The sequence below is a fragment of the Oncorhynchus nerka genome, linkage group LG18 (genome assembly GCF_034236695.1).
Source record: "Oncorhynchus nerka isolate Pitt River linkage group LG18, Oner_Uvic_2.0, whole genome shotgun sequence".
Taxonomy (NCBI): Eukaryota; Metazoa; Chordata; class Actinopteri; order Salmoniformes; family Salmonidae; genus Oncorhynchus; species Oncorhynchus nerka.
Genome location: NC_088413.1, coordinates 31,251,838 through 31,277,993, shown reverse-complemented (window position 1 = coordinate 31,277,993; position 26,156 = coordinate 31,251,838). Strand labels below are relative to the sequence as shown.

The 26,156-nt window shown below is 42.6% G+C and overlaps 1 protein-coding gene across 3 annotated transcripts; it reads right to left on the bottom strand.

Annotated features, from left to right (window-relative positions):
• Positions 1-163: 163 nt before the first annotated feature.
• On the bottom strand, positions 164-17,917 carry LOC115145733 (myoneurin-like). Of its 3 annotated transcripts, XR_010459696.1 has the most exons (7): positions 17,460-17,917; positions 16,915-17,045; positions 16,509-16,694; positions 9,918-10,029; positions 9,559-9,687; positions 1,143-3,852; positions 164-999 (listed from the first exon to the last, which is right to left on the bottom strand). XR_010459696.1 is itself a non-coding variant. In XM_065003947.1 (4 exons), the coding sequence occupies exons 1-4, from the start codon at positions 17,725-17,727 to the stop codon at positions 15,334-15,336; spliced, it is 1,686 nt and encodes a 561-aa protein (XP_064860019.1). In that variant the 5' UTR covers positions 17,728-17,917; the 3' UTR covers positions 11,378-15,333. The 3 variants fall into 3 exon arrangements, 1 of the variants encoding a protein (XP_064860019.1); XR_003866039.2 differs by having other exon boundaries at positions 164-3,852; XM_065003947.1 differs by lacking the exons at positions 164-999; positions 1,143-3,852; positions 9,559-9,687; positions 9,918-10,029 and adding an exon at positions 11,378-15,482 and having other exon boundaries at positions 15,557-16,694.
• Between the last annotated feature and the right edge of the window lie 8,239 nt (positions 17,918-26,156).

Genomic DNA, 26,156 nt, shown 5'->3' with positions numbered 1-26,156 from the left:
ATAGTTTAACAATGATTGGTGTTAAAACAACTCTAATTAAACTATTAAATGAAATCATACTCTACCTTTACCACAATGTATTTAAAAATGCATTGGTTTATTATGAAAAAGAATGCTATTAAACATTTGCATTTAAAGTATAACTTTTTATGTATATTAACAAAGTGCATATAAATCTAACCATTCAAAATTAATACAATCTGAACAGCACAATAGAATACTGCACCATATCAAAGAAAAATAAATTACAATATGCAAAACTGCAGCATCCCACAAATTGAAATGAATGTAAGAAAGAAGGATGCTATTACCCATGTGCATTTAAAGTACAACTATTTTAATGTATATATAAACAAAGTGCATATAAATGTAACAATTCAAAATGAATACAGTCTGAAAAACATAATAATAGAATATTGCACCATATCAAAGAAAAATAAATAATGTGCAAAACTGCAGCATTCCACTTAAAACATTAAACTGGTCCCTATTTTCTCTCTTTATTGCCATGTTATAACCAGCAGCACACAGCAATGCTGACCATATTTTGCTTTTATGAGAGAGGGGCTCCTCCAAATAGGATTGGATCTCCATTATGGCATCTGCTAAGGGATTCCTTCATGCTGCATCCCCAGTTGCTCTCTCGTCAAACAGCAGACATTTGTGGCACTACTGCTGGTGCTTCTGCTCCCTCTTCCTGTTGCCCTGGTGCCTGAGCCAGCTGACTGCTGGGGCTGTCCCTCCCTGCTGCTGAGGCTATTTTTTGAAGAGCCTCATCAATTGCTCTTATATCACTGAAGGCTAACTTCTTAAACCTGGGGTCAAGTGCAGCGGTTTCTGATACCACGTGATTATATTCCATTCTGTGGAACTTTCTGTCCATTGATGAACACAGGGTGTCCATCAACTCTGTCACATGTCCTGTGGTTACATTTGCTTCTCTCTGGTGGCTGGCTGTGATTCGCTGCAGACCCTTACACAGGAGTATCATTTTTGAGGCTGTCACATAGTTGAAAAGTGAGAACAGTAATTTATTAGTCTAGGTTCATGTTTTGTGTACTGACACTACATTCTCATCTACTGCTCATATACATATATAATACTGGATTAAATAATGATGTAGTAATAACTGCTTACTGTACCTCTCTCCACTGATCTCCACAGTGACCTGCTAAAAGGGTTCCAGGACTCTGCACACCTCCTCCACCACCTCCCATTTCTCTTAGGTCAGAGCATCAACAGGTGCATTGACAATGGCCAGGGTAGAGATGATGGCATCCTTTGACTCAAGAAACCGCTTCAACATCTACAATTTTAAATTACACCTTGTAGTGCAGTCTTGTTTAGGCCTCAGCTCATCTGGTGTTGTGTAGACTTTAGTTTTTCAGCACCTGCTGTGCTCCTGTGGAAGTATTCCACAGCTGCTTTCACTTTGTCCACAGTGGGCTTTGTCACCTTCAGAGCATCTGTTACAATCATGTTGATTGTGTGGGCAAGACATGGATGATAGGATGATACATTTAAACATTTTCATTGGTTATGTTAGCTGCATTGTCGCTAACACAACAGACCACTTTTCCATCTACTTGCCATTCTCTGGCCACTCTCAACAGTTCCTCTGCCAAGTTCTCTGAGGTGTGTCTGTCACTGAACTCAAAGCAGTCCAGAAGACAGCTAGACATCGAGAAATCTTCAATGAAGTGACATGTAACCGACATGTAATACGTGGTTACCCCTGATGTTCAGCAGTCAGTGGTAAGGCAAACTGCAGTAGCTTTTGGACTCTTTCCCGCACTGATGCATTTGTGCTCTAGTACAGTTGTAGAATAAGTGATTTTGAAAGGGTTATTTCTGCTTGGAATTGTGTACATTTGATTTAGACTATTGCTATCATTTCTATAACCTCTGTCCTCCACGATCGAAAATGGCGGGAAATTGGTGGCCATCATTTTAGCCAATGCAATATAAATTTGGCCTTGTTTTGCTACAGACATAGACTTTGGTATAAACTGGTTTATAGAAGAGTCCGTTGCTGTGGGTCGTGGAGTTGGCCTACTTGACTGAGTGGATACATCTCCACATGTGGAGGTGCTGGCTCCACCACTATCACTAGCAGGCCCGCTAGTTTCTCGAAGCTCCACTACAGCTAGCTTCACAGTTGGGTACACAGTTCGCATATGCCGGTGTAGGTTGTGCGTAGAACCGGCTTTATATGAGATTTTGTTTTGGCAAATTCAACATTGTGCTCTAACATGGTCTACATTATTAAAATGCATCCAAATGCTACTATGCTTCCGACTCATTTTCCAGCTGTTGTTTTCACAGCTGTCCTCCCTCTCTCTCCTCGGCTGCTAAGTGTGTGACTGTGAGTGAGTTGTCTTGGCCCTCCCTCACGCATCTTTGGTTCATTGGTTCATTGATTGACAGGAACAACAGGTGAGGCTGTTAGTCTGAGCAGACAGTCAGAACGAACCTGTGTGCGCTTAAGCATTTAGGCCTATATTATTTTTTATTTAGTTAATTCTATTCATTTAATTATTTTGATTATTCATATCTTTATTTTTTTTATAAATACATTAGGCTCTTCTGATATGCGAGACGGCTCCCAACGTTCACCTACAAGATCCGGCTCTTAGAGCTGACTCGTTCGTGAATGACCCATCACTACTGGCTTCCAAGTGGGTGGGCCTATAAACATCCCAGGCCCACCCATGGCTGCGCCCCTGCCCAGTCATGTGAAATCCATAGATGAGGGCCTCATTTATTTATTTAAATTTCCTTATGAACTGTAACTCAGTAAAATTGATGAAATTCTTGCATTTTCTATTTTTGTTCAGTAAATACACTACATAAGGCTCCTTAACAGCTTCTACCCCCAAGCCATAAGACTGCTGAACAATTAATTAAATGGCCACCTGGACTATTTACATTTGTTATCTATGCATAGTCACTTTACCCCTACCGACATGTACAAATTACCTCCACTAACCTGTACCCCCGCACATTGACTCGGTACCGGTAATGGTCTAGGGCTGTTTTTCATGGTTCGGGCTAGGCCCCTTAGTTCCAGTGAATTCTTAACGCTACAGCATACAATGACATTCTAGACGATTCTCTGTTTCAAACTTTGTGGCAACAGTTTGGGGAAGGCCTTTTCTCGTTTCAGCATGACAATGCCCCCGTGCACAAAGCAAGGTCCATACAGAAATGGTTTGTCAAGATCGGCGTGGAAGAACTTGACTGGCCTGCACAGAGCCCTGACCTCAATCCCATCTAACACCTTTGGGATGAATTGGAACGCCGACTGCGAGCCAGGCCTAATTGCCCAACATCAGTGCCCGACTTCACTAATGCTCTTGTGGCTGAATGGAAGCAAGTCCCCGCAGAAATGTTCCAACATCTAGTGGAAAGCCTTCCCAGAAGAGTAGAGACTGTTGTAGTAGCAAAGGGGGGACCAACTCCATATTAAATGATTTTGGAATGAGATGTTCGACTGGCAGGTGTCCACATACCTTTGGTCATGTAGTGTAGTTCACCTAAGCGAAGCCCTTGCTACACGTTGGGCAGGTGTACTTACTGCTTTTTGGCGCCCGTCCTAATGCTCGGCCTCCCACGTTGTGACCCAATTACACCAGACGAGGCAGAAGCAGGAGTCACCGCCCTGAGGTGGTTAGTCTTTAAGCTCCCTCCTTGACCTCGAGCCATTGTTTGGGTGTTGTTGGGATTGTGTGCTGTGTTATAGGCTAGGTACCGTTCGTGGTGAACACCCATCCTGATCATGGATACTGTGATGTTTGTCCACTCTCTCCCACCAGCAACACCGGATATCAGCAGGTCCTCATGGACTGCAGACTGTAAACACAAATTGAACAGAAAAGTATGAAGGGGTTATATAAGATCCTCTTTGCTGTACACACAGAAACGTGATATATTATGAAATGTTAACTACAGTCAAGCCCATCTCTAACCCTTTCATTCAAATACCTAACAATATGGAGTGTATACAACAGGTGTTGACCTTACGGTGAAATGCTTACTTACAAACCCTTAACCAACAACGCAGTTAAGAAAAATACTTTAAAAATAAATAAAAGTAATAAATAATTGAAGAGCAGCAGTAAAATAACAATAGCGAGGCCACAGTTGAAGTCGGAAGTTTACATACACCTTAGCCAAATACATTTCAACTCAGTTTTTCACAATTCCTGACATTTAATCCTAGTAAAAATAATCCTGTTTTAGGTCAGTTAGGATCACCTCTTTATTTTAAGAATGTGAATGTGAAATGTCAAAATAATAGTACCATTCTTTATTCATGGAGAAAATGACTTTACCCCAGTCCTCAGCAGTCCAATCCCTGTATCTTTTGCAGAATATCAGTCTGTCCCTGATGTTTTTCCTGGAGAGAAATGGCTTCTTTGCTGCCCTTCTTGACACCAGGCCACCCTCCAAAAGTCTTCGCCTCACTGTGCGTGCAGATGCACTCACACCTGCCTGCTGCCATTCCTGAGCAAGCTCTGTACTGGTGGTGCCCCGATCCTGCAGCTGAATCAAAATTAGGAGATGGTCCTGGCGCTTGGTGGACTCTCTTGGGCGCCCTGAAGCCTTCTTCACAACAATTGAACCGCTCTCCTTGAAGTTCTTGATGATCCGATAAATGGTTGATTCAGGTACAATCTTACTGGCAGCAATATCCTTGCCTGTGACGCCCTTTTTGTGCAAAGCAATGATTACGGCACGTGTTTCCTTGCAGGTAACCATGGTTGACAGAGGAAGAACAATGATTCCAAGCACTACCCTCCTTTTGAAGCTTCCAGTCTGTTATTCAAACTCAATCAGCATGACAGAGTGATCTCCAGGCTTGTCCTCGTCAACACTCACACCTGTGTTAACGATAGAAACCCTGACATGATGTCAGCTGGTCCTTTTGTGGCAGGGCTGAAATGCAGTGGAAATGTTTTTGGGGGATTCAGTTCATTTGCATGGCAAAGAGGGACTTCGCAATTCATCTGATCACTCTTCATAACATTCTGGAGTATATGCAAATTGCCATCATACAAACTGAGGCAGCAGACTATGAAAATTAATATTTCCTCCTTCATCATACATGCTTTTTCAGGTCTGCCCACACATTTTCTATAGGATTGAGGTCGGGGCTTTGTGATGGCCACTCCAATACCTTGACTTTGTTGTCCTTAAGCCATTTTTCCACAACTTTGGAAGTATGCTTGGGGTCAATGTCCATTTGAAAGACCCATTTGCGACCAAGCTTTAACTTCCTGACTGGTGTCTTGAGATGTTGCCTCAATATATCCACATACTTTTCCTTTCTCATGATGCCATCTATTTTGTGAAGTGCACCAGCCCCTCCTGCAGCAAAGCACCCCCACAACATGATGCTGCCACCCCCGTGCTTCACAGTTGGAATGGTGTTCTTCGGCCTGCAAGCCTCCCCCTTTTTCCTCCAAACATAACGATGGTCATTATGGCCAAAAAGTTATATTTTTGTTTCATCAGACCAGAGGACATTTCTCCAAAAAGTACCATGTGCAGTTGCAATCCGTAGTCTGGCTTTTTTATGGTGGTTTTGGAGCAGTGGCTTCTTCCTTGCTGAGCGGCCTTTCAAGTATGTCGATATAGGACTTGTTTTACTGTGGATATAGATATTTTTGTACCTGTTTCCTCCAGGATTTTCACAAGATCCTTTGCTGTTGTTCTGGGATTGATTCGCACTTTTCACACGAAAGTACGTTCATCTCTAGGAGGCAGAATGTGTCTCCTCCTGAGTGATATGGCGGCTGCGTGGTCCCATGGTGTTTATACTAGTGTACTATTGTTTGTACAGATGAACGTGGTACCTTCAGACAATTTTTTTCCTGAGGTCTTGGCTGATTTCTTTTGATTTTCCCATGATATCAAGCAAAGAGGCACTGTGTTTGAAGGTAGGCCCTGAAATACATCCACAGGTACACCTCCAATTGACATCAATTAGCCTAACAAAAGCTTCTAAAGCCATGAAATCATTTTTCGGGAATTTCCCAAGCTGTTTAAAGGCACAGTCAACTTAGTGTATGTAAACTTCTGACCCACTGGAATTGTGATACAGTGAATTATAAGTGAAATAATCTGTCTGTAAACAATTGTTGGAAAAATTACTTGTGTCATGCACCAAGTAGATGTCCTAACCGACTTGCCAAAACTATAGTTTGTTAACAAGAAATTTGTGGAGTGGTTGAAAAACTAGTTTTAATGACTCCAACCTAAGTATATGTAAACTTCCGACTTCAACTGTATGTACAGGGGGTGCCGGTACAGAGTCAATGTGCTGGGCCACCGGTTAGTTGAGGAAATATATACATGTGGGTAGAGTTATTAAAGTGATTTATGCATAGATAATAACAGAGAGTAGCAGCAGTGTAAAAGAGGGGGTAGATGGCTTGGGGGTAGAAGCTGATTAGAAGCCTCTTGGACCTAGACTTGGCGCTTGCCATGCGTTAGCAGTGAGAACAGTCTATGACTAGGGTGGTTGGAGTCTTTGACAATTTTTAGGGCCTTCCTCTGACACTGCCTGGTATAGAGGTCCTGGATGGCAGGAAGTTTGGCCCTAGTGATGTACTGGGCCATACGCACTACCCTCTGTAGTGCCTTGCGGTCGGAGGCCAAGCAGTTGCCATACCAGGCAGTGATGCAACCAGTCAGGATGCTCTCGATAGTGCCGCTGTAGAACCTTTTGAGGACCTGAGGACCCATACCAAATATTTTCAGTCTCCTGAGGGGGAATAGGTTTTGTTGTGCCCTCTTCACGGCTGTCTTGGTGTGCTTGGACCATGTTAGTTTGTTGGTGATGTGGACACCAAGGAACTTGAAATTCTCAACCTGCTCCACTACAGCCCAGTCAATGAGAACGGGGGCATGCTCAGTCCTCCCTTTCCTGTAGTCAACAATCATCTTCTTTGTCTTGATCACGTTAAGGGAGAGGTTGTTATCCAGGCACCACACGACCAGGTCTCTGACCTCGTCCCTATATGCTGTTTTGTTGTTGTTGGTGATCAGACCACTGTTGAATCCTCTGCAGACTATGATCACACAGTCGTCTGGAACAGCTGATGCTCTCATGCATGTTTCAGTGTTACTTTCCTCTTATCGAGCATAGAAGTAATTTAGCTCGTCTGGTAGGCTTGTGTCATTGGGCAGCTCTCGACTGTGCTTCTCTTTGTAGTCTGTAGTAGTTTGCAAGTCCTGCCACATCCGTAGTAGGATTCAATCTTAGTCCTGTATAGACGCTTTGCCTGTTTGATGGTTTGTCAGAGGGCATATCAGGATTTCTTATAAGTTTCCGGATTAGATTCCCGCTCCTTTAGCTCAGTGCAGATGTTGCCTGTAATCCATGGTTTCTGGTTGGGGTATGTACAGTCACTGTGGGGACGACATCATCGATGCACTTATTGATGAAGCCAGTGACTGATGTGGCGTAGTCGTCAAGTCTATCGGAAGAATCCTTGAACATATTCCAATCTGTGCTAGCAAAACAGTCCAGTAGCTTAGCATCTGCTTTATCTGACAACTTTTTTTATTGATCGAGTCACTGGTGCTTCCTGCTTTAAATTTTTGCTTGTAAGCAGGAATCAGGAGGAAATAATTATGTTTAGATTTGCCAAATGGAGGGTGAGGGAGAGCTTTGTACGCATCTCTGTGTGTGGGGTAAAGGTGGTCTAGAGTTGTTTTCCCTCTAGTTGTACATTTAATATGCTGATAGAAATGAGGTAAAACGGATTTAAGTTTCCCTGCATTAAAGTCCCTGGACACTAGGAGCTGACTGAGAAAAGGGAAACAAATTATACAGCCCCAAAAAAAGTAAATTTTGTATTTAATTTCAACAAAAGGGTCATACACTCACATAAGGGACTTTGAAGTACAGTACTTTTATTTCACAAAACTATACGTGACAAAAATAATAACTTTTCTGTAAATCTGGTACCCTAGCTTTGATACAATGAATTTTAGAATAGTTTGGAAAAGGGTCAACATCTTCACTACTTCATGTCAAGTAAACATGAATTAAGGCACTATCCTTATCTCACTATAAAACACCAGTCAGTGGTCTAAAGTACTTAAGTAAAAATACTTTAAAGTATTTGAAGTCTTTTTTTGGGGCATCTATACTTTACTATTCATATTTTGGACAACTTTTACTTCACTACGTTCCTCAAGAAAATAATGTACTTTTTACTCCATACATTTTCCCTGACACCCAAAAGTACTCATTACATTTTGAATGATTAGCAGGACAGGAAAATGTTCCTCACGCACTTATCAAGAGAACATCCCTGGTCATCCCTACTACCTCTGATCTTGTGGACACCCTAAGCATAAATGCACAATTTGGATCTTGTCTCAGTGCTGCAACTCCCCAACAGACTTGGGAGACGAAGGTCCAGTCATGCGTCCTCTGAAACATGACCCGCTGGGCCAATTATGCGCCGCCCTATGGGACTCCCGATCACGGCCGGTTGTGATACAGCCTGGGTTCGAACCCGGGTTTGTAGTGACGCCTCTAGCACGGCGATGCAGTGCCTTAGATCGTTGCGCCACTCAGGAGGCCCTGTACATTTACTTTTGATACTTAAGTGTATTTAAAACCAAATACCTTTATACTTTTACTCAAGTAGTATTTTACTGGGTGACTTTTACTTGAGTAATTTTCTATTAAGGTATCTTTACTTTTACTAAAGTATGACCTTTGGGTACTTTTTCCAGCACTGACACTAGTTTCAACATATTAGCATTTTTACAGGCACCACCAAACCAACCATCGCCATATCTACTCTGCCTCATACTAATTATTTCCTCAGTTCACTTCATCCAGTTGATGTTCCCTGTACAGCCAAAATCAACAGAATTAACTACAAACTAACTAGTACTACATTACATGTCACTATACTCTATACATGGGCCGTGTGCATTTTCTGCTGGTGTATCCTGAGGTAGCTCCTTTCTCAGAACCTCTTTTCACATTGGGGGCAGCTGTAGGGTTTCTCCTGTGTGGATCCTCTAGAGCCTCTTCAGGTTGGACGGGTGGGAGAAACTGGCCCGTCACAGGTGGCAGCCGAAGAGTTTCTCCACCGTGTGCATCCTCTGGTAGATCTCCATCTGTTTGGGAAAACTGAAGCGCTTCACTTTGACGCTTCCAACGTTACTGATTCCATCTCTACTACTCTCATTTGTCAATGAGTTGTGCAGCCATTTAGTGTTGAGACACAAACATTTTCTGAGGTCTGGTTTAACATAAGGAGGGTGTGATGAGGACGAAGGCCAGGGAGTGTCTGTGTTGTCGCAGGGTCCATGTTCCAGTTGATATATCCTATAGAAGGCAGGCTGAAGGCAGCACCTATTGGGGGGTTAACCTGAGGCGCCATCAGTCACTCTGAATCACAACTATAGGAGCAGGACGGAGCATCGCTAGTCGAGTCAGTGTTTGTTCTCTCCCCCTGCATACGGACACCTCCACGTCGACCAAATCTACGCCTCGTCCCCCAGGACTTTGTCCCATCCACTGACCTCCACTATGTCACCTCTGGTCCATTGCCTGCTCAGTGATGTTGTCCCATGGGCACTTGACTGCATCAGTCTGGGTCTAGGAATCAAAGATGGCTGCCCAGTCTCCTCTGTTAGCCTCCAGCCAACCGCCTGCATGAAGAAGTTACAAAATAGACATTACAAACATGGCAGAGAAAACTCTACAGTTGTTTTTTTGTCAATTACCTGGTCAAGTTCATACATTATAATGTGTGTTTTTGTGGCAACATAAGTTGCATTGATTTAATTTTATGAATGAAGACAAAAACTATAGCCAGGTGCATCACTATTCCCATTGAAGATCTATTACTGTATGTAGGCTATATGTATTTCTCCCTTACCTTGCTCCCCCATCTTTAATCCACTCCGCAGGTCAATGCTCTCTGGTCCATCTTCTATTGTCTCCTCTTTGACCAGCAGCAGATCAGGCTTCCCATTTTCTATGTCTACTGACTGTAAGAGATAAAGAGTGAGAGAATCTTGGATTAAGAAATCTAAATGAGCACTCTGCCGTAGGGTTATGCTATGGAGCATTTTCTGATTGGGTAATGAGAGATTGCAAACATGTTAGTTGATTTGATTACTTTACACTATGTACATTTATTTATAATTAAGTGATTGGTAATAAAGTGCTGTTAGGTGTATGCAGAATAGGTGGAGAATAGAGACATCCCACTGGGCACACTGGTTGAATCAACGTTGTTTCCACGTTTGAACCAACATGGAATAGACTTCTGTGCCCAGTGGGAGTTTACTCCTACTCTAATGGGTCAAAATAAAAGCTATGCATGAAGCCTCTTTAGTCATAAGAGTCACACCTAGTTGACAGATATTTAGGAGACCTCTTGAGCTGTCCTAACCAGTTAAGAGTTACCAGCAGGTGTCTTGGAAATAGAAAAATGCAGCGAGTCAGTGGTTCCTGCGCCACATGCAATTACTTTGGAGTTGTTGAAATAATGTTTTGATACTGCCATGTGATCAGTCCATAAATAATCTAGACCTACATGCAACAGTATACCTTGCACCTTTGACAATTAATTCAAATTAGGCATATTTCACATAATAAATAAACCAGTTTTTCTTTTGATTATTTAATTACCTACATTATGTTATTTCAAGTTATCCCTTTGGAGCGCAATAACACATTGTTAAAAAGATGTCTAAATTGGACATTGGCTTATGTTAAATTTGATTGTGTTTAATTCAAATAGATGTTGTAGGCAACATTGTATACAACATTATCGGCAAGTGACTTGATTCCAAATGTGCCAAAGCAATTTACAATTGTCAAACAGGAGTGACGAGTGTGTTGATATAATGGTAATGTTGTCAACAACAAGAATATAATAAACATGAATAGGTTATGCATGCCAACATATTAGGCGATAATTAAGAGAAGGCAAAGTGATCGTGTCAGGTGAAAATTCTATCAAACGTTTTACCATCGCAACATTTGATGTACTGTCACATTCACTGTGGTTGTCTGAAGCGTGCTATAGAGTTCATAGCGGGCGATACCTCATCGCAATTATCACCCTTCATTTGCAACAATTTCAATGAGCGTCGTCGTCACTGTCTTCCCTTTGCGGTATCTCAAACTGTCTTGAATATCAGCTGATATAAAAACTTTTATGAGTTGATTTTACTCCTGGCTCGGAGTTTGTCTGAGCAGTGTCTTAACATCATCCTAAAACCTACTCTGAGCTGGGAGGTTTTTTTTCTCAGGATTCCTAGGACCTTTTCTGATATGCTTTGTGGACACGAGCCTTGATGTGATAAAGAGTCTCAATTAGTCTTAGAATGAAAAGTCTCATTTTGTGTTTATTAAACATGAACAAATGTTAAATACACCATATGAAAACCACACATACCTCAACAAAAAAATCATCATGAACTTGATAAACTGCATACATTTTCTCATTAAAAGTGTATTGGGATAAAAAATAACTAATGAAATAGGCATTTTGTGAACATCATATAGCCTACAGTCAAACTCATTTTGCCCCACAGGCCGCATTCAGTCTTCCCAGAGGTCGGGGGGCTACTCTTAAAAGGGAATAACATTTAGAAAATGTGTCTTAACCTTAAACCTTTCTGACTCATTGTTGGACTGTCAAAGTGTACACCTTTCTCATTCAGGGAGCGAGAGGCAGAGGTAGAGCAAGAGTTACGTTACCAGGTTAAGGTAACTTAAGATAGAGCTTTGTAGAATAAAAGCAAATCTACGATAATAATAAACGTTATCAGCAAACATACTAAATTCAGGAAGCCCAAACGATTGAGAAATGCCATAACTTTTACGTGATAAATTTGGGCTGTGGGTTGCAATTTGACCTTTTCTGAGAAGGGACAACTCAAACACACCGGTAGTATTCAAAATAGCCTACATCAGACTTTAGCACATCACCCAACACAACACGCCTTTTACTATATTGTTAGAAGCATCATCAGACCTCTGTAGTAGCCTATTCAATTTCTTTCAATGCATTTTTCGGGAAACCAAGCAGAAAATGCAGTGCTCTAAAGATTACATCGTAGCCACACAAATACAGTGCATTCGGAACTTATTCAGACCCCTTGACTTTTTCCACATTTTGTTAAGTTACAGCCTTATTCTAAAATGGATGAAATATTTTTGAACATTTATAAAAAATGTAAAACTTATCACATTTACATAAATATGCAGACCCTTTACTCAGTACATTGTTTAAGCACCTTTGGCAGCGATTGCAGCCATTTGGGGAGTTTCTCCCATTCTTCTCTGCAGATCCTCTCAAGCACTGTCAGGTTGGATGGGGAGCTTTGCTGCACAGCTATTTTCAGGTCTCTCCAGAGATGTTCGATTGGGTTCAAGTCCGGGCTCTGGCTGGGCTGCTCAAGGACATTCAGAGACTTGACCCGAAGCCACTCATGCGTTTTCTTGGCTGTGTGCTTAGGGTTGTTGTCCTGTTGGGAGGTGAACCTTCGCCCCAGTCTGAGGTCCTGAGCACTCTGGAGCAGGTTTTCATCAAGGATCTCTCTGTACTTTGCTCCGTTCATCTTTGCCTCGATACTGACTAGTCTCCCAGTCTCCACTGCTAAAAACCATCCGCACAGCATGATTCTGCCACCACCATGCTTCACCGTAGGGATGGTGCCAAGTTTCCTCCAGGTGTGACGCTTGGCATTCAGGCCAAAGAGTTCAATCTTGGTTTCATCAGACCAGAGAATCTTTTTTCTCATGGTCCGAGAGTCTTTAGGTGTCTTTTGGCAAACTCAAAGCAGGCTTTTACTGAGGAGTGGCTTCTGTCTGGCCACTCTACCATAAAGGCTTGATTGGTGGAGTGCTGCGGAGATGGTTTTCCTTCTGGAAGGTTCTCCCATCTCCACAGAGGAACTCTAGAGCTCTGTTAGAGTGACCATCGGGTTATGGTCACCTTCCTGACCAAGGCCCTTCTCCCTCGATTGCTCAGTTTGGCCGGGCGGCCAGCTCTAGGAAAGGTCTTGGTGGTTCCAATCTCCTTCCATTTAAGAATTATGGAGGCAGCTGTGTTCTTGGGACCTTCAATGCTGCAGAAATGTTTTGGTACCCTTCCCCAGATCTGTGCCTCGACACAATGTCTCTGGGCTCTACGGACAATTCCTTCGACCTCATGGCTTGGTTTTTGCTCTGACATGCACTGTCAACTGTGGGATCTGATATAGACAGTTGTGTGCCTATCCTAATCATGTCCAATCAATTGAATTTACCACAGGTGGACTCCAATCCTGTTGTAGAAACATCTCAAGGATGATCAATGGAAACAGGATGCACCTGAGCTCAATTTTGAGTCTCATATCAAAGGGTCTGAATACTTATGTATATATATATTTTTAATACATTTTCAAAATATAATTAGCTGTGTTTGCTTTGTCATTATGGGGTTTTGTGTGTATATTGCAGAAGAGTGTTTTTTACTTAATCCATTTTAGAATAAGGCTGAAGTAACAAAATGTGGAAAAAGTCAAGGGGTCTGAATACTTTCCAAAGGCACTGTACATTAGAATATAATTGTTGATCTAATCAGAAACACTGTGCTCACAACCTTTATCTCCTAACTGATGTCGTTGGTGTATTTTGTTGGAATATATTTTGCATTATAAACTGGGTGGTTCGAGCCCTGAATGCTGATTTGGCTGACAGCTGTGGTATATTAGACCGTATACCATGGGTATGACAAAACATTTATTTTTACTGCTCTAATTACGTTGGTAACCAGTTTATAATAGCAATAAGGCACCTCTGGGATTTGTGGTATATGGCCAATATACCACGGCTAAGGGCTGTGTCCAGGCACTCAGCGTTGCGTCGTGCGGAGAACAGCCCTTAGCCGTGGTATATTGGCCATATACCACACCTCAGGTCTTATTGCATAAATAGTCTAAGGTTTTTACCAAGCACAAGCCCATTCAGACAAGGGTCCTGTGCGTGAAACAACACATAACGAGCTTGACAAATGTATACAGAAGAAAAGTTTCACCCACATTTTAGATAAGAAAATATCTGCTTACCTTTGTAATGCCAACCATCCATCCAAATAAAATATAATTCCATGTGTTCGCCTTTTGTCTTTATATACTTTCACATAGCCTATTTCATGATATGGGGTAATCCAATGAGCAACACTGCAGCTGTTGATTGCAGTGATCATCATTCATCAAGTATGCTATATACTGTACACTGAGTGTACAACACATTAAGAAAACCTTCCTAACATTGAGTTGCACCCCCACCTTTTGCCCTCAGAACAGCCTCAATTCGTCAGAGCATGGACTCTACAAGGTGTCGAAAGTGTTCCACAGGGATGCTGGCCCATGTTGACTCCAATGCTTCCCACAGTTGTGTGGCGGACCATTCTTGATGCGCACGAGAAACTGTTGAGTGTGATCCTAGCAGTGTTGCAGTTCTTGACCCAAACTGCTGCTAATGGCACCTACTACCAAACCCCATTCAAAGGCATCTACATTGTTTGTATTGCCCATTCACCCTCTGAATGGCACACACACGATCCATGTCTCAATTGTCTCAAGGCTTAAATATCCTTCTCCTCCCCTTCATCGACATTGATTGAAGTGTATTTACCAAGTAACATCAATAAGGGATCATAGCTTTCATCTGGTCAGTCTATGTCATGGAAAGAGCAGGTGTCTCCAATGTTTTGTAAACTCAGTGTATAATCAATACATGACTTTCAAGGAGTAGGTTATTTGATGCACGGCTATTAGAATGCTTTTCCATTGCATAAAATTAGCCTGCATTACCACATTATCTTTCTCGCTTGAGGAAGGCAATTTGGCCCTGGCTTACAAACAAAATCCCCTGCATCATTTTGTAAATGATTGTCATTAGTCTACCGATTTTGTAAATGTAGGCTTATAATACATGAAATAATAACACATTTGATCTACCCCAATGAAAAATTGGACAGTGAGCATTAATCACATTTCAATAACATGCATGCATCAGTAGCTATGGTGATGTAGCTCTGGCTCTAGCTCTCTCTCCCTTTCACAGACAGTCAAACAATGAGTCAGGACTTTTTTGAAATGTGCCATTTTTCCCCTTTTAAAAATAAATAAATTGATGCTCAAAAACTGTCTAGATTTCATTTCGATGCCTGTTAGCAAGCTGGACATGAGTGAGGAGACCATCAATTTAGCTCCATTATCATTCCTACACAGTTCCCATTTGGTTTTAGTGATTTCAAATGCCCCCCCAAATGTTAGATATTTTTTTATTCAAACCACCCACGCATTGAATGGGCTCTTTGAGAACCTCTTCCTGCATTGCGTACAGGCGAATGGCCTCTCTCCCGTGTGGACCTTCAGGTGCATCTTCAGCTGGTGCTGGTGGGAGAACCTCTTCTCGACCTGGGGACAGCTGTATGCTTCTCCCCTGTGTGGACCCTCTGGTGCCTCTTCAGGCTGGATGAGTGGGAGAAACTAGCACGGCACAGGTGACAGCCGAACGGTTTCTCCCCTGTGTGGACCCTCTGGTGCCTCTTCAGGTCACCAGCCTGGGCAAAACGCATGTGACACTGGGTACAGCTGAAAGGTTTTACCCCTGTGTGGACCCTATGGTGTCTCTTCAGGTCACCAGCCTGGGCGAAGCGCATGTGACACTGGGTACAGCTGAAGGGTTTCACCCCTGTGTGGACTCTCTGGTGGATCTCCACCTTCTGGGGGCAGCTGAAGCCTTTGTTACAGAACATGCAGAAGAATCGTTTCTCTTTACTACTGCCAGATGTGGCTCCCCCTTCCTGAACCTGGCCTCTAGCCCTGTCGTTTGAGTTCAATACCTGATCGAAAAGGACATGGCCATGTGAATCAGAAGGCCCCAATGACATGGACGCTGGGGCGCGATCTCTGAGCGTGTGTAAAGGGGAGTTGGTTGTGACATTTGGATTTGTCTCTAAGTTTTCGCTGTAATCTAAAAAATCTCTGCCCTGTGATTGTCTGTCTCCTAGGTGACTATCTGCCTTCCATGTGGGAGGAGCGTCGGCCTCCACTTTCACAGTCCCATCATCTACCACTTTAACCTCCCCTTTCTTATCTAGGCACCCTTCAGAGTATACACTACTACTGTACCGGTTCCAGTCCTCTCTAGACAGAGTAGTCTGTGCCTCTAAACCCAAGGGCATGTTGCCAGGGTCCATCTCTGTAGTGTAAGAACAAGACGGATCATTGCCAGTCTCTAACGCGTCACCGGAGTCCCGATGGGGATGAACCATCCTTGGGCTTCGATTACCGTAAAGTAAATACTCTGAGCCGGTAGCAGCAGTACAGCCCAGTCTCCCCGGCCCCAGTCCCTCTGCGTCTGACCTGTGGTCAGATGATCCGTCTTGTAAAAGCCTTTGTGTTACAGTTGAAGTATCTGTGTCTGACTTGAGTACGGCGTTCAGCGTTCCACTGACCTCCGTGATGCTGCATCGTTTCCTGGGCTGGGTTGCAGCAGCGGTGGATAGGTCTTCCGTGGCTACAGGGGACGCCACTCCAGACGTTACACCAGTAGGGGTGCTTCTGCTGTGTCGTGGGTCCTCTTCTTCAGTCCTCTCTTGTTTCACCAGAGACAATCCTCCTGGACCTGCAGCTTCTGCAGACTGGCACAAGAAGAGAGGTTATTACTGGAGTAGAATGAATAGAAATTATTAGAATTGGATAACATCGTCGTAGTGAAGTCGCGACAAGCTCCAATATGGCAAACAAATTAGGATTTACATGTAAGCAAGTGAATAGCTGAGGGGAGCCTTTCTGAAATAAACAGGCCAGATTTTATTTACAAAGTGACTAGTTTTTTTAATGCAACACTATTACACAAACCTCTATCACGATAACGCGCTGGGTTGAGGTTCCACTTCCCTCATCAATAGTTATTGGTTGGTCATCTCTCCATGTATTGTGTCCCACTGGTTTCACGAAGCTCCTGTGGCCTCCAGTGAGATGTCCTTCACCTGAGAAAGTGATTGGGAGAAAAGAGGTGGTTAGGTTAGCTACTGTCAATGCTCAATGCTATATTGTTCACCAATACAATTTTGCCACTGTCTAGAATTGGCAAGGATGTAAGCTAACCCTTCCCATAAGTTCTTGATATAATATTTATAGATTGCTTGATTATGTTCCATGTGTCACATTGTTTTAATTGTGTAAATAATAGGAAATGCAGTAAATAAAAAATGTGGTTATAAATTATGATATTGTGTCTTTGTGCAAGCTAAGTAATCAGGGGAATAAGTTTAGCAAGGTATCAAAAACCGACCAATACCCAATTCAGGTTAATCATAATGTGGTTAAACATCTAAAGTCACACATGCGCAGAGGCGAACAGGACCACATGTCACGCACCCTCGGCCTTCTGCAAAATGTACCTCTTGCGATTCCTTTGTATCGGTCGAGGATCTTCACACTACTGGGACGACTAGCAAGGACGCGCTCTGCGCGCTCCCGTGCCACCTTCAGTTCGAATAGCTGTAGCTTCCTCCGCAATCCCCTGTTTTCTTTCTGGCTTTGAGACATTTCCAAACGAAACACTGCATAGTCGTCGTCTACGAGTTTACAGATCTCTGCCACGGCTGCATTCGCTAGTACCTCCATGATGGAGGCTATTTGAGTGTGAAAAACCATACAGTTAGCCATTGTTAGTTAGCTTTACCTAGATAACATTGATTAACAAAGTCCAGTCTCCAACGCAAATTAAACGCTACCTGGGGTAAGTATGTGATGCTGTTATGAGTAATTGTTTTGGTTAAGTATGTCAATAAACGTCTAAATAACAACAATTAAAAACGCTAAAGTGGTTCTTGGTCAATGTTCACTTCCGTTTACACTGAAGAGAACGGATCTTATTGGTGTGCGTCATAGCTCAAAAGGTGTGGCTAAATGAAAACGGGTATTATATTTAAAGATATGCGCGCTGTAATTTGTATTACGTTATTGCTTATTACATTACACATTCAGGGCTCTAATTTGCATTATAAACTGGGTAGTTCGAGCCCTGAATGCTGATTAACTGAAAGCCGTGATATACCACGGATATCATTCATTTGCACTGCTCTAATTACGTTGGTAACCGTTTATAATAGCAATAAGGCACCTCGGGGTGTGTGGCATATGGCCAATACACCACAGCTAAGGGCTGTATCCAGGCACTCCGCGTTGCGTTGTGCCTAAGAACAGCCGTTAGCGTGGTTTATTGGCCATATACCGCACCGTATTGCTTAAATATGGTCTGAATGTGGCAAGGGTACGTTCCCTTGCAAAGCCCCTTCTTTCTTCCCATTGACACCTCGTCGTATTTGCCCATATTTTCTTCTCATTCTCATTGGCGCTACAGCAGAAGAATTCCGCATTCACAAAGATACACACAGCGAGGCAGGGTTTAACGTGACCACGCCCCTGATTAGAGTTCAGCTGTAGGGTACCCCATTACTCCTATGATAAATTGCTTACTTTACCCATATCCTGTATTATTTTTACAATCATTTCATTAACAATAAACATTTTGGATATGCTTGGTTGGTAATTTTTAACATACTTATGTCCTCTTAATCAACAAACTATACTGAACAAATATATAAATGCAACATGCAACAATTTCAATGATTTTGATGTAACAGTTCACCAGTTCAAATGACATTGTAGAGAAATTAACATTGGATTCTCTGGCAACGGCTCTGGTGGACATTCCTGCAGCCATCATGAATTGCACACTCCCTCAACTTGAGACATCTGTGGCATTGTGTTGTGACAAAGCTGCACATTTTAGTGGCCTTTTATTGTCCCCTGCACAAGGTGCACTTGTGTAATGATCATGCTGTTTAATCAGCTTGTTGATATGTCACATCTGTCAGGTGGATGGATCATCTTGACAAAGGCTAAAATGCTCACTAACAGGGATGTAAACACATTTCTGCACACAATGTGAGAGAAAAAGCTTTGTGTGCATATGGAACATTTCTGGGATCATTTATTTCAGCTCATGAAACATAGGACTGACACTTTACATGTTGTGTTTATATTTTTGTTCAGTGTACATCATACCTAAAAAAACACTTTCATTCTAAATGTAAAAATGTTAGCTTAATTAAGTCACTCCGTGAGGCAATCGAATGCAATCAACTTTCAGCCGATTCAAAACATGCACGCACGTGCGCCTGGGTGAGATTAATCTAACCATGTCATTTTTTGCTCTTGTTGGGGAAAGTTATTATAATATAACCTGTAATTGAATGGTCTACTGTAATGTCTGTGTATTGTTGAAAATAAAAAAATCACGTGTTCTGAAACACCAAAAGTTTTTTCTGTTGTCCTTATTTTTGAGGTTTGTAAACAGACTAGATTATGAGAATTGCCAGCTACTGGATGCATTTTATATATAGTTGATTTTCCGTGAACAAATGTTACATTATATTATTTGTTACCATCAGCTCCTGTAATCTTTACTCCAACCATAATAACACTGGTTGAAGGGGGGAAGAGAGATTGAATATGACCCTGTGTTATACTTAATCAAGTTTTATTAGTCATATGCAGTGGCAACCAGTCATTCAGGGCAGAGCCACACCTGTTTTGAGCACCACACTTTTAGGTAAAATATATATATATGTATGTTATTTTGGTATTAACATGTGTCATATCAGTTTGCAAACTAAAAAAATCTAATTGAGTTCATTAAAGCCTCATACTGACATGGTCTCCTTTTTGCTTTCTTGAGTAAGGCAGCTCCAAAATGAAGGTGTTTCAGCCTAGCTCAGAGCTTTCTGTGGTGGAGTTAGCCAGCAGAAAGTACAGAGCGCTGCACCTGATTGGCTCAGTTTTCTGTCACTCATGAGAGTACGTCATTCCCAATTCTAAGGTTAGAGCTCTAAAAATGTTGCCCCTTGAGTTCTGCCATAGAGTTATATTAGAAGTGCCCATCCAAGAATGCTCAAGGTCATTGACCACAGCTATAACATGATTTGATATCATTCTATCTACAGCAGATTTGATTGGACTGATCATCTTACTTTCAAAGTCTTAGCCAGCAGTCATCATCAGTTGTCATCAAGTCGACAATCTACTGGCAAATCCTTTTTATTCCTTGTCATATGAAGAGAAATAATGAAGAGAAATTGTACATAAAGATTACATTGTACATAGATTACACAAGTTGGAAATCGCAAATTCAACAATGAGTCGTTTGGAAGGAATCAGTGGCTAACAGCAAGCATTGCAAAGAAATCACTAACGTCAGCCTGCTATTCAATGGAGTGGCTGTTTCCCCCCCCACCCCTTGAGGTCCCACCATAAATCCAGAGAATGCCAGACTTTGATGACAAAGTTTGTTGTAGGTCCTAATAGTTCGAGGGCACAGTTTGTCACCGTTCTAGTGCAATTCATGTATTGTTTAGTGTTGTGTAGTGGCTTTGCTGGCATGCATTCCACTTTTTTTTTTTGACCCACCAAGATTTACATGCTAAAATCGCCACTGGTCATATGTACGGGATACACATGGTAGGCCTACTGTATACACTCAGCCAGGTCACCCATGATACAAGTCAGTACTCAACGTCCATCCATGTTTGAGAACGTTGGGAGATGACATGGAAACCGGCCACGAGGGGCTACAGGTGAGTTCTGTTACCTTCAAGTAGGTTTTGATTTTGCTAGGGCGTTGTGGACGGGGATGGCGGGTGGGTGTAAGCATCTGTCTCTGAACCTTAAGAATTTGGAGTTAATGCCTGAACTTAACACTAACTTTAAAAATGCGGAGTTAAGGCATTAACCTTCAATACTTAAAAATGTGACGTTTGATAAACATGGATGAGCGTCTTCTGATGTGAGACTGTGAGAGCTGGTAGATAAATCATCCAACGAAATGCTAACTTAACACAAAAACAATTGACAATTGCCGCTAGCTACTGGATGCATTTATATATCATAAATTTTCCGTGAACATGCAGTACATTACATTGTTACCCATCAGGTCCTGTAATATTTACTCCAACCAGAATAGCACTGGTTGAAGGGGGGAAGAGAGATTGAATATGACCCTGTGTTGTTATTATTATTATTACAGTTTTATTAATCGGATATTCGGGATACACATGGTGTACATCGTCCAGCGAAATGCTTACTTAATCATCACAATACAAATGCTTACTTAATCATCACAATACTTTAAAAAAAAAATATTTCCAGTGTGTTACTGGCAGGAGAACTTTCAATCACAATGATAATAACTAACAATCAATAGCTTGACCAATCCCAGAGGTTTGTAAGACCATGCGTTTAATAATAATTAGGCAAAGACTCAGTTTATGCAAAAGGTTCGTACAGTTTATTCACGAGAACGCTCTGAAATCAAAAATGCAAACACAGTCTTTATAACACACACACAAACCAGTTCAAATCTTAAGCTACGCCTTGCTCAGACAGTCAGTGTTTTTCCACTAAACAGATACATTGTTTCTTTAATCTGCAACGTTTCATAATCTTCTGCAAGCCTAACAGTTTCTCCTCTCCACGGGTGGAGACAGAATGTCCTGTAAGGAACAAAGTAGTACAACTTGTCTGTCGATAGCTCCTCTTATCATTTGTTTCCCACTTGCACCCTGCTTACATACTAAAAAGGAGCAAACGGTCCTTGTTCTAATTCTGACTAAAACTACACACACCATCAGCAGGACCTGCTGCAGTGAGGCGTGTTATTGGAAGAGCAGGAAAAAAATGTCACCATTTGTCAACAGATGGGAGAGTTAATAGTACCACGCCAAGTCCCACGCCTCCAATACGCAATTATACAGGAACCATAAAGGAGGTGGCAGAAGCTGCTACCGAACAGCACGCACATACTCCTGGTTCTCTGGGGGGATGTTTTGTTGATTGTCTCTGCAGAGCAGTGTTAGAAGTCCAATCAAAAAAGCGACTCAGAACTATCACAATAAGGACTGGGTTGCTGACCCCTTCTATGAGTGAATCTTCATCCTGTAGTAAGTAGACCACATCCCCACACTGGTTTTCATCCATTACACCCCCTCATATCCTGCACTACTTATTTAATTGGAATTATGGTAGTGTGAGAGAGAGATTGTCAATCAAATAACCCTTCCACAGTCATGTAAAATGGGCTGCAGAATCCCGGATGGGAGTTGTACAGCATTACATGGGCTTGCACCTACCTATCTCTCTGATTTGGTCCTGCCATACATACCTACACGTACGCTACGGTCACAAGACGCAGGCCTCCTAATTGTCCCTAGAATTTCTAAGCAAACAGCTGGAGGCAGGGCTTTCTCCTATAGAGCTCCATTTTTATGGAATGGTCTGCCTACCCATGTGAGAGACGCAAACTCGGTCTCAACCTTTAAGTCTTTACTGAAGACTCATCTCTTCAGTGGGTCATATGATTGAGTCTAGTCTGGCCCAGGAGTGTGAAGGTGAACGGAAAGGCTCTGGAGCAACGAACCGCCCTTGCTGTGTCTGCCTGACCGGTTCCCCTATTTCCACTGGGATTCTCTGCCTCTAACCATATTACAGGGGCTGAGTCACTGGCTTACTGGTGCTCTTTCATGCCGTCCCTAGGAGGGATGCGTCACTTGAGTGGGTTGAGTCACTGATGTGATCTTCCTGTCTGAGTTGGCGCCCCCCCTTGGGTTGTGCCGTGGCGGAGATCTTTGTGGGCTCTCCTCGGCCTTGTCTCAGGATGGTAAGTTGGTGGTTGCAAATATCCCTCTAGTGGTGTGGGGGTTGTGCTTTGGCAAAGTGGGTGGGGTTATATCCTTCCTGTTTGGCCCTGTCTGGGGATATCATCGGATGGGGCCACAGTGTCTCCTGACCCCTCCTGTCTCAGCCTCCAGTATTTATGCTGCAGTAGTTTATGTGTCGGGGGGGCTAGAATCAGTTTGTTATATCTGGAGTACTTCTCCTGTCTTATCCGGTGTCCTGTGTGAATTTAAGTATGCTCTCTCTAATTCTCTCTCTCAGAGAACCTGAGCTTTAGGACAATGCCTCAGGACTACCTGGCATGATGACTCTTTGCTGTCCCCAGTCCACCTGGCCATGCTGCTGCTCCAGTTTCAACTGTTCTGCCTGCGGCTATGGAATCCTGACCTGTTCACCGGACGTGCTACCTGTCCCAGACCTATTATTTGGCCATGCTGGCCATTTATGAACATCTTGGCCATGTTCTGTTATAATCTCCGCAGCCAGAAGAGGACTGGCCACCCCTCATAGCCTGGTTCCTCTCTAGGTTTCTTCCTAGGTTTTGGCCTTTCTTGGGAGTTTATCCTAGCCAACGTGCTTCAACACCTGCATTGCTTGCTGCTTGGGGTTTTAGGCTGGGTTTCTGTACAGCACTTTGAGATATCAGCTGATGTACGAAGGGCTATATAAATACATTTGATTTGTCCGAGTAGAGTTCCCTTAGGTTTCCCCTTCTCCCAGTCCCTGTGTAACCTGCGGGAGACAAAAGAAGCACCAGTTGAATGAATGTCAGTTGAATTTGTGTCAGTCTTTCCACTTTAGCTTAATAACATTGAACCAAATAGATTCATTTAATATCAATTGAATGAAATTATTTTAGAACTGTAATATTTAAATATTGTGTTGATATGTATAGACAGTTGGGAAAACTGAGCAGGTTAGAAGAGCACAGCATCCCCCAGTTAAATGTTTCTGGGAAGATTGGCAGCCAAATATAAAAATGTTAATGTTAGTATTACTGCTCCCAAATTACATACTCTGATACAGTTGAAAAGGAGGTGAGGAGATAGAATGCAAGGAATCGAGGAAAGATTCATTGAGATTGCATGTCCTCTCTCTCCCTCTGTTCCAATTACCTCTCCCTTCCCTACCTGGTGTTGAGGTTAATGCAAGATTCTGCATTCTCCTCCCAGGCTCGTTGTGAATAAAATGAGAATGCAAATGTGGGAAACATGGATTATTCTGCACATTGGCCTGGATATTGATCATGTTTTATGTCATGACCAGGCAAAGGTTGAACAATTATTTTAACACATTTTTTACCACTATAGCCTCATCTCTAGTTAAGAATTACCGGCCTGCTCTGGACACTATGGCCAGTCATTCCTTAACAACTTGTACCTTAGCAAAGTTATCTCAAATGATTTGCTTGAGCTGTACATGGTAACAGAGGACAAAGTTTCCAATCTACTATGCTTAATGAGCACAAACAAAGCAACTGGGCTGGATAACCTTCCTGCAAGATTCATAAAGTATAGTGCTTGTGTCACTGCTAAAATGATAACACATATTGTTAACCTTTCTATTAGTAGTGGTACATTTCTCAATGATCTCAAAACAGCCTGGGTGTTTCCACTCCACAAAAAGAGCAGTAAAACAAATGTAGGAAACTACAGGCCTGTGTCAATCCTCAGCACCTTATCCGAAGTTGTTCAGAGATTCGTTTTTAATCAACTTGAGGGATACCTTCTCGAGCACAAACTTCTTTATGAACTCCAATCTGGCTTTAGAACCGCTCATTACATTGATACTTGCCTCATCCACCTTTTTGACCACATCAAGCAGGAACGTGAGAAGGGGAACTATACAGGTATGGTCATGTTAGACGTGCAGAAAGCTTTTGACACTGTGGACCATGATGTTCTTCTGATGAAACTGTAATCCATGGGTCTAAATTGTGTAGCAGTGAATTGGTTTAGGTCTTATCTGACCAACAGAACACAAGTATGTAATGTTGGTGATGTTCTGTCAAAAGTCCAAATATCCTGTGGTGTACCGCAGGGATACATTTTAGGGCCTCTCTTATTTCTAATATACGTTAATGATATGCCAGATACAGTAAAGTGCAAACTCTTGTTTTATGCTGATGACTCAGTCATACTGGTATCAGTGAATGATAATGTTTATATAGAGGAGACCCTGAGTAAGGAATTGCATTTTGTTAGAGATTGGTTGACTGACAAATTGTCGCTACATTTGGTAAAAACATAGATTTCTTAGGGCTGACAAGATAAAGGGAAATGTGCAGGCATGGAGATTGAATCTGTAACAAGTAACAAGTAACTAAAACAAGTGTGTCCATAGATCAATCCCTTTCTGGGGACCTGATTGCTGCTAAAATTCTTTCTAAAAAGGCGAACAACAGGTGGGGGTTGTGCTTACAGCCCAACACCGTGCAGAACGTTTGGCATTTGCCAGAGAACACCAAGATTGGCAAATTCACCACTGGCGCCCTGTGCTCTTCACAGATGAAAGCAGGTTCACACTGAGCACATGTGACAGACGTGACAGTCTGGAGACGCCGTGGAGAACGTTCTGCTGCCTGCAACATCCTCCAGCATGACCGGTTTGGCGGTGGGTCAGTCATGGTGTGGGGTGGCATTTCTTTGGGGGGGCCGCACAGCCCTCCATGTGCTCGCCAGAGGTAGCCTGACTGCCATTAGGTACCGAGATGAGATCCTCAGACCCACTGGTGCAGTTGGCCCTGGGTTTCTCCTAATGCAAGACAATGCTAGACCTCATGTGGCTGGAGTGTGTCAGCAGTTCCTGCAAGAGGAAGGCATTGATGCTATGGACTGGCCCGCCCGTTCCCCAGACCTGAATCCAATTGAGCACATCTGGGACATCATGTCTCGCTCCATTGCACCACAGACTGTCCAGGAGTTGGCGGATGCTTTAGTCCAGGTCAGGGACGCCACCTCATCAGGAGCATGCCCAGGCGTTGTAGGGAGGTCATACAGGCACGTGGAGGCCACACACACTACTGAGCCTCATTTTGACTTATTTTAAGGACATTACATCAACATTGGATCAGCCTGTAGTGTGGTTTTCCACTTTAATTTTGAGTGTGACTCCAAATCCAGACCTCCATGGGTTGTTAAATTTGATTGCCATTGATAATATTTGTGTGATTTTGTTGTCAGCACATTCAACTATGTAAAGAAAAAAGTATTTAATAAGAATATTTCATTCATTCAGATCTAGGATGTGTTATTTTAGTGTTCCCTTTATTTGTTTGAGCAGTGTATATTGGTATGCCCAATGCCATTTCTGATTCAACGCTGGGTGCGCAATTTCAATTGAGGAGAGGGCGAAGATGAGGA

Excerpts from the sequence above, each read along its gene's own strand:
- LOC115145733 (XM_065003947.1), bottom strand. The coding sequence starts at position 17,727 with ATGGCTAACTGTATGGTTTTTCACACTCAAATAGCCTCCATCATGGAG. Across the intron at positions 17,046-17,459 it reads ATACAAAGGAATCGCAAGAG|GTGAAGGACATCTCACTGGA; the intron begins GTACATTTTGCA and ends TCACTTTCTCAG. Across the intron at positions 16,695-16,914 it reads AGCGCGTTATCGTGATAGAG|TCTGCAGAAGCTGCAGGTCC; the intron begins GTTTGTGTAATA and ends TTCTTGTGCCAG.